Source organism: Orcinus orca, chromosome 7 (assembly GCF_937001465.1).
Source record: "Orcinus orca chromosome 7, mOrcOrc1.1, whole genome shotgun sequence".
Taxonomy (NCBI): Eukaryota; Metazoa; Chordata; class Mammalia; order Artiodactyla; family Delphinidae; genus Orcinus; species Orcinus orca.
This window is the reverse complement of record NC_064565.1, coordinates 29,267,415-29,276,521: the sequence shown is the minus strand read 5'-3', so window position 1 is coordinate 29,276,521 and position 9,107 is coordinate 29,267,415. Positions and strand designations below refer to the sequence as shown.

The following is a 9,107-nucleotide window of genomic DNA, read 5'->3' as shown; positions in this document are numbered from 1 at the left end:
TTTTGTGACAACTAGCCCATCTCATCAGGTAATTCAGGTCTTAGGACAATTTTGGCTCCAGTTTCCAAAGCCTAGATCTTATGTCTCAAAAATAACAGTACTTAACTAGAAACACTTTTTGTATTCACCTTGTAATTATATATATATAAAAAAAGAATCAGCTCATAAGATTAACTATAGTTGACAGCCATGTCCCTCGAAAGGCCACATTTTCTGAACATTAATTTTTATCTCCTGGAGGAGTAAGACACAACACATGTATCTAGTCCTCCCCACCTAAAGCCTCCACCACCACAGTGAAATCAAATCATACCTAAGAAGGGCAGTCATTCTAAAGTCATTACAATTCAGCAGGAGCAAAGGGAAGACTTAATCAGAAAATTTGATTCCTGAGACATAATAAAGTGGGTTCATTTAGGAATGAGAAGTGACACTGTGAGGGACATTTAGCGTCATCACCCTAGAGAAGCATGTCAGAAAAACCCAGAATATTATTCTCTGGGTGGTACAGATTTGGAAAGGGGGCATCTACTTCAGCTCTCCTTTCCCTCCCCGGGACACCGATACTACCTAGCATATAACTCAATTCAAACCAGGAACAAAGTCTGGAATTTCATCTAACACTTCTAAAGGATTGAAAAGTCTGAATAAAAATGAAATATTGGTGGTAGTAGAGGAGGGTGATGGGGCATTTCTTGGGCAGGAAGTATTTATGTAGAGATAAACCAAGCAGTCACACTTCTTCAACTCCTGTATCACCTCTGTCTTCACATGGCCTTCTCTCTTATGTCTCTGTGCCCTTCCCTTGCTTTTTAAGGACACCTGTCTTGGATTTAGGATTAAAATCCAGGTAACCTCGCCTCCAACGGAAGCTCGAGCGTCCTCAGAAACGACCCTGGCCAGTGTCACCGCAGAGCAGAGGCGGTGTTGTCAGGGCTAATGTGAAATCTCTTCCTGTGGCGCCAATCCCCTGGCTCGGCAGCACCAGCTCGGACAGACTGAGGTCTCTGTGGCTTTAGTGACGCTGCTTAAGCATTCCCACCGTGTCCCAGCTCTGCTGTCAGCCTGTCGCCCAGTGCAACCCCTCTCACCTGACCTCGGGGCTTGAGGAGGGGGCCAGTGCCCCCGAGGCCAGGGGCTTTTGCTTAGGAGAGAGGTCAGGCTTCTTGGGGGCTTTGAGCTCTACCGGGGTTCACCTGACCTGGGGGACCAGGTGTCACCCAGAGATGCATCTCATCCTGTGCCTCAGGAAGGGCTAGGGAACAATTTTGTTACTGTACTAACTTTACTCACTTAACTCACTTGAGAAACTAAGCAATTTTTATTTTCTGTTTAGAATGATGTATGTGTAGGAGAGTGAGCCGTCATGCTCCCAAAGTGCCTTGTTTTCTCTGATATAAATATATTTGTAAGGATCAGGTCCAGTGGATTCTTGGGTGTGTTTGCCACATGAAGACTTTAGGGACCGGGCTTGTTGTGTAGTGGGGTTACAGTCTGAAAATGAGTCTCCTCCCCCTGAAGACGGAAAAGGAGCTTGAGGTGGAGCTCTGAGCAGTGGACTTAAGCCAAACCCCTGAAATGCCCTTTCCTCTTCACCGTACTCCTCTCAGGTCCTTAGAATCACGTCCAGTTTTTCAAAGCCCCGTGCCTCCAAGCCTGGTCTCACTTGAGTCCCTGCCAGGCTCATGTGTATACCACATTAGCACCCCAGTGACCTGAAGATTCTATGTAATTGTTTTATGTATACATGCGAATACATAAATGCCAACATTTGAAATAGTTTGATAAAGTCTTTGTAACCATGCCAAAAAAAAAAAAAAAAAATCCAGGGCGATTTCACCTCAAGATTCTTTTTTACTTCCTAATTACATCTAGAAAGACTCTATTTTTAAATAAGGTCACATTCTGATGTTCAGGGTGCACATACGTTTTGGGAGGACACTTTATTCTACTACACTGCCTTCCTTTTTATAATTTATATTTGTTTAATGATAAGCAAGGTTTATTTAGTGACGAGAACATGTATGGTTAATTGCTGAGTTTCTGATTAGAAAAGAAAGTATGGTCCTCAGTAGTCAACAGAAAATGCGGGCCCTAGAAATCCTACCTCGTTCTCCATGTTAAAGAGAAAAAAAATCACGATATGGAGACAAGAAATATGCTTTGTGGGTCTGTGTTTTTCTGTAGATTCTCTATATTTTAATCTTTTACTTTGAGCTTTCTTTTTTTAAATTTTAGCATAAATGAATGTTTTATTGCCTTTGATTTACCATTATTATTAATTTTTATTTTTACAAAAACGTGTGTGTGTGTGTGTGTATAAGTCTTTTTCCTAAGGAGGAAAAATATAGACATTTAAAAATTAGGTCATAGGGCTTCCCTGGTGGCGCAGTGGTTGAGAGTCCGCCTGCTGATGCAGGGGACACGGGTTTGTGCCCCGGTCCGGGAAGATCCCACATGTCGCGGAGTGGCTGGGCCCGTGAGTCATGGCCGCTGAGCCTGCGCGTCCAGAGCCTGTGCTCCCCAATGTGAGAGGCCACAACAGTGAGAGGCCTGTGTACCGCAAAAAAAAAAATTAAAAAATTAAAAAAAAAAAAAATTAGGTCATAATTAGGGACATAAATTAGGAATAAGGAATTTGGGATTAATAGATACACACTCCTATATATTAAATAGATAAACAAGACATACTGTATAGCACAGAGAACTATATTCAATATCTTGTAATAATCTATAATGAAAAAGAATCTGAAAAAGAATAGATATATATGCATATGTATAACTGAATACTTTGCTGTACACCAGAGACATTGTAAACCAACTATATTTCAATTTTAAAAGAGGAATAAGAGAGAGAGAAAAAAATTAGGTCAACAGAACTGACTTTATTAAATGCCTGCTGTGTGTCCAGGTACAAAGCTAAGGAATAAAGAACAATGATGATGATTGGTGTGCGGCCCGGAGGCTCGCCAGAGCCGCTTCCCGGGATTCTTCAGGGAGCTTGTCCTGGGGCGCAGATGGAGGGAGCCACGGTTCGGCTGCTACGCGGCTGCGCGCTGCTAAGAAGAAACTTCCCAATTTGCCTGTCTTCCTGGAAAAATCCTCCTCATGTCCTAAAATCTTCCCAGTCAGAAGCTGGACTCAAAACAACAAATAAGGCACAACCCTATGCCCCTCTGCAAACATTTACAGATGAGGAGATGATGATAAAGAGCGCAGTTAAAAAATTTGCCCAGGAACAGATTGCTCCTTTGGTTTCAAAAATGGATGAAAATTCAAAAATGGAAAAATCAGTAATACGAGGATTATTTCAACAAGGGTTGATGGGTGTTGAAATTGACACCAAATATGGAGGAACAGGAGCTTCATTTTTTTCCTCTATCCTAGTGATAGAGGAATTAGCCAAAGTTGATGCGTCTGTGGCTCTGGTATGTGACATCCAGAACACGATAATTAACAGGCTAATTGGAAAATACGGAACAGAAGAACAGAAGGCTATCTATTTGCCCAAGCTAGCTACAGAACAAATGGGAAGTTTCTGCCTTTCAGAGGCTGGAGCAGGTAGCGATTCATTTGCTTTGAAGACCAAAGCTGATAAAAAGGGAAATTATTATGTCATCAACGGGTCAAAGATGTGGATTAGCAATGCCAAGGATGCCGGGCTCTTCGTGGTGATGGCAAATGTAGACCTTACTCTTGGGTATAAAGGAATTACCTGCTTCTTGGTAGATCGTGATACTGAGGGCCTTCATATAGGGAAACCAGAGAATAAAATGGGAATCAGAGCTTCTTCTACCTGCCCATTAACGTTTGAAAATGTCAAGGTTCCAGAAGCCAATATCCTGGGACAAATTGGACATGGCTATAAGTACGCCATCGGGGGTCTTAATGAAAGTAGAATAGGAATTGCTGCACAGATGCTGGGACTGGCTCAAGGATGTTTTGACCACACTATTCCATATATTAAAGAAAGGGAACAATTTGGCAAAAGAATATTTGATTTTCAGGGGCTCCAGCACCAAGTGGCTCACATGCCCACCCAGCTAGAAGCTGCAAGATTACTCACATACAACGCTGCAAGGATTTTAGAAGCTGGAAGGCCATTCATTAAAGAATCATCTATGGCCAAGTACTATGCATCAGAGATTGCGGGCCTAATAACTGGCAAATGTATCGACTGGATGGGAGGAGTAGGCTACACCAAAAATTACCCCGTGGAAAAATACTTCCGAGATGCGAAGATTGGTACGATATATGAAGGAACTTCAAATATGCAGCTGAACACCATTGCAAAGCGCATAGATTCAGAATACTGACAGCCACGGGAGTAGGACCCCTCCCTGGTGTCACTGGTGTAAAATTTTAAACTATTGTGCCTTGTTGGGGGCTGCATTGAACGATTTTATTTAGGCCCTTCACCTTGGATCTGGAGGTAGACCTTTCCTGTCTCCTCTTTCCAATCTGCTTAACTTAGGTGCAGAAAATCATTTTTAAATTTTGGGAAGAAATACATCCGTATTTTCTCCAAAACTATTTTTAAAACTCTATGTGCATTATCATTTTAGCTTCAGGGTATATAGAATTTCACTGTATTGGAATTTGGAAAAATAAAGACAATATAAGTATTTCTTGCAGACATGGGTATTTTATATCCCTGTCATTGTGCATCAGTCAGAGAGACGTTTGTGATAGTTGGCAATTCTATAGAAGAAATAGATTCGATTCTAAGTTGCTAAACTAGGTAGCAACTGATAAAAATTTATTTAGAAAAATCTAAAAGTTTTAGTTCTGAATATCTGAAAATGAGTGGAAAATGGAGGGTATAACTCTGTAGTTTATATAATCAAAGAAAGCATTTCAACAAAGGAAAGCAATATAATTTGCTACTATAATTGACCAGTATGAAAGGTGCATTTCATTATGGTATGAAAGGTGCATTTCATTATGGTTTCAGTAGATCTTTTTTTTTTTTTTTTTTTTTTTTTGCGGTACGTGGGCCTCTCACTGTTGTGTGGCCTCTCCTGTTGCGGAGCGCAGGCTCCGGACGCGCAGGCTCGGCGGCCATGGCTCACGGGCCCAGCCGCTCCGCGGCATGTGGGATCTTCCCGGACCGGGGCACGAACCCGTGTCCCCTGCATCGGCAGACGGACTCTCAACCACTGCGCCACCAGGGAAGCCCCAGTAGATCATTTTAAAAACAAGTCTCTACATTAGTTTTCAAGTATGAAATTTAAATAATTTTGTTTAATAATTAGAATATACTCAATATTGTAATATCTATTTTTTTCTGTCTTTAAATTGAATACTGTTTTCTCAAACTTAGTTATTGAGCTTTATCATGAATAGTAATTCAGAAATTATATTTTGGTTCAGTGATTCTCAAGAGGAGATGTCTTGTCCCCATAAAGAAGTGTATTAAAATCTTGTAAGGAATGAGGGATAGAAGGGAGCTGTGGAGTTCAAAAAGCATATTTGGTAATAGAAAAAATGACATTTCTGGGAAGGCAAAAATAAATCTGTTGTTTTACAGTCAAATTATGGAAAGGCAAAGCTCAACATAATAGACGGCTGGCGATGCCATTTCTTCAGTATCAGGGATTCTCAATCAGAGAGACCTTGTAGGGTACAGGTCCTCAGTCCCCTCAGGAGGGAGGAGGACAGTGAAAGGTGAGTGTTTTATATTTTCTGGAAGGGGGCATGGGTTAGAGGTGTTGGAAAATGTTTCAAGGCTCATACAGTTGCTTAAAGTAATCACTGCTGTCAAAAGGGAAGCACTTTAGTACTTTAATGAAAGGATAATGCTTATTAAGAAAACTTGACATTTTCAAAGTAATTTTGCTTTGCGCATTCATGTTCATTGAATTGGGTTAATTTCTATAATGGATACCATAGTTAAATATTCAGAATTGTGTAAATACGATTGAGACAGGAATTACATTAAAATATTAGGAAGAAATACGGACAAATTTAGACCTTAGGTCAAAAGAGAGAAAGTCTACTTGATTTTCAGATAGGGCTGATGGAAGCCAGTCATTCAGTGTTTTAGAACAAAAAGACAGTAATCTGATAAGGAAAGTAGGGGTTGGAGGAAATGCCCTAAAGGGGGGCTTGGACATCTTTAATTTCTGTGATTATGCGAGAGAGGTGGGCTTTTCAGGTAACGGAATAGAAGCCAACGGTTAGTAAAAAGAATCCTAGCTTCCTCCTGTAGAGTTACAAACACGTGAAACTACAATAAGCCTCTTTCAGGTTAGTAGCATGAGAGAGGCTCCCATGTACATCTAGACCTTGAATTTATAGTTCATATTGATACAGTTCTAATTGTGTGTATATTTTTTGTACAGGTTCACAAATAACAGTTGAAAATTAATTATGTACTGTAATTAATATCTGTACCTGCCTTCTATTACTGAATTGTGTTATTGTACCGTTTACCAAAGAGGATGTTGTGGGTTGTCCCCATAGTTCTTCCATTATAGCTTCTCTTAATAACCATGACTTTGGGGGTCTTGAGTTTGTGTCTAGTGGAGGACGAGCTTGTTTACCTCCTGAAACCTGTCATTACTGTTCGTTAATTTGAGGATAGGGCTGTCACGGGGCTCAGAAGGAAGAGACTTGAACACAAGCAACAAGTCGTATTTGTGTGGCAGAGCTGGACTCAACCCAACTGCCAAGGTAGTATTGTTAGACGTTTCACTTTACAACACAAAAATGAATTGGTGTCAAAGATTTTAGAATTATGGAAAGCTAAATCTAGAAAGAGTTTAGAGAACCATCCAGCCAACTCTCTCATTTAAGAGTGAAGGATTCATATAACCCAGAATACTTGCCCAAGGTCATCCATCCATCCAAGGCCAAAGATAAGACAAGGATCCAAATGTACTAGGTCCCAATTCAGTGCTCTTCCTACTGTTTACTGCTGTCTCTGTTCAACAAATTTTGGATTTCATCCTTGTTATGTTTCAATACTCTATTGATTTATTTTAGGTTTAACTGATAAAGAATTAACATTTCAGAAGTGTTAAGATTGATCAGTGTCGTTACTTACATATATCAATCACCTGCCAAACACACTGGCTCTCCTAGGATGTAGCTGGTATGTCAAATGTAAAGATTATTGTGTGTGATCACTTGGTTTTATGATTATGCTGTGTTTTAGTAAATGCACTAGTTATATCCTTGCTGATGTATTTTTGCTGATCTTTCATAAAGTGAAACTTTTGTTGTAATGGTACGTATCAGACTGTAATCAGTGTTACAAAACCAGTATTCTATGGAGAATGAAAAAATAAAGCACTAACTGGAGACTTTTGCTACTCTAAAAAAAAAAAAAAAAGAACAATGATGAGTAAAGGCTGTCCCTGCTCTCAGGGTGCTCATAGGCTACAAAGGAGCCTGCAACCTTGCAGCAAAACAAATAAACATAAACCTTCAGAGGTCATCTTCACTACCTGTGAAGGCTCTGGGAGGTGACTGGAATTTTCTAGGAGAAAATGCAAGATCGTTGCTGCTGCATCTGTGGGGCACCATGACTTCCCAGCACGCTGAGAGACAAGGGTCCCCTCTCAAAGCAGACTCTGACCACAAAGAGCCTCTGTCCATCCTTCTCTGCTCTAAACTTTCCTCAAAATAAACTTGTCTCCTTTGTGAATTTGTGCTTTTGAAAAGTCTCTCCAACTTGGGGGCGTGTCTATTTGTAAGAAATAAGATTTTTATAATTTTGTATATATTCTTTCCTTTTTGTTACCCTGTCATTAAATAAAGCTTCTGTCTTCCTTGGCCGTTCCAAGTCAGTGTTTAGCCTGCATGCAAATACTTCGTTGTGTTAGATTCTTCCCACAAACCACACTGCTCATTTCTCCTGCATATCGGATCTTCTGTGATTCGTCACATAAATGGACGATGCAGAACTGAAAGCAGCTCTCTCTCTCAGCAGGACTTGGCTGGCCCAATTTTCCTTCTTGCTTTGCTGAGCTGAATCCCAGTGTGTCAAATCTCAGATGCATTTTTCTTTCCTGCCTATGCCTTTAATTGCAGTTTACTCCTGCTATGATTTTCCATTTAATTTCTTAAGCTTCTTAATTTCATAATGCATTTTTGTGCATCATTTGGGTAAGGAGATATCATGGAAAGGAAGTGAGAAGGGAATGAACTTTAGCACCCTGGATCAGCTGTGTTGGTTTACCCTTACACATTTGTTTTTGTGCCTTCCAAACACTGTATGTCTGGAAGCCCCGGACAACAAGCCAGGGCTTGGGCACTTACATTGCTGAATTATACTTCCATGAATTTGGTGCTGGAGCAAGTTTTATGGTAAAGAATTAAAAGTAATCATGTAACTTAAAAAAAAATGTTTACATTTATAGCTGAGGATCACTGAGGGTGCCTCTCATGAATCCTGTACCCATTGCTGACCTTCCTCAAAGGACTGAGGTTCATTCAGACCAAGTTTCCAACGGACCCCTATTTTCCTCCACACAAAACTACATATTTCCCCCAAGATAAGACCGAGAATTTTACTCTTTCATGAGTTAATTCGCAATTTACTCTCAGAAATGTATAAGGAGAGGGGGGGAATTATAACTGCAAAACTTACGCTTTGTACAGACTTACAAAGGTCCCAGATCTCCACAGACGATGAGAACTTGAGCACATGTACAAACAAAATAAAAACGCCAAACTGGGTTCATCAACCATCATAAGTGGTAGGTGGGGTGATATTCTCCATTGTATTCCCTTTTGCCCTTTAACATATGAGCCATTTTGGCTGTAGGAGGCAAAGGCTCTGTCTGCCAGGTCCATCCTATTTGTATAGTCAGAACAGGTGAATGACAATGAGGTATGTGCTCTAGGGTTTATGTATCTGTCAAAAGGAGAGAAACTGTTATTTTAGAATCCAGACTTTGAAGGTAGACAAAGTCTACCGGGATTAAAACTGGAGTTTCAGTTTTAATCCTGGCCAGTTCTATCTGTGTCATCTTCAGCAAGCTTCTGAAAATATTGAAGCTTTGGATTCCTCAGCTATGATGTGGAAATAATAATTTCACCAACAAGATCCCTGCTGGGGGCAGTTGGCATGCTAGAAAGAGTAACTGCTTAAAATTCAA

At 40.4% G+C, this 9,107-nt stretch overlaps 1 protein-coding gene across 1 annotated transcript; it reads left to right on the top strand.

The window, feature by feature from the left end:
- Positions 1 to 2,951: 2,951 nt before the first annotated feature.
- On the top strand, positions 2,952 to 4,636 carry LOC101281709 (short/branched chain specific acyl-CoA dehydrogenase, mitochondrial-like). The gene has a single exon (XM_033414337.2). The coding sequence runs from the start codon at positions 3,018 to 3,020 to the stop codon at positions 4,314 to 4,316; it is 1,299 nt and encodes a 432-aa protein (XP_033270228.1). The 5' UTR covers positions 2,952 to 3,017; the 3' UTR covers positions 4,317 to 4,636.
- The last annotated feature ends 4,471 nt before the right edge of the window (positions 4,637 to 9,107 follow it).

Bases quoted from the DNA above. Each gene is read 5' to 3' on its own strand.
- LOC101281709 (XM_033414337.2), top strand. From the start codon at position 3,018: ATGGAGGGAGCCACGGTTCGGCTGCTACGCGGCTGCGCGCTGCTAAGA.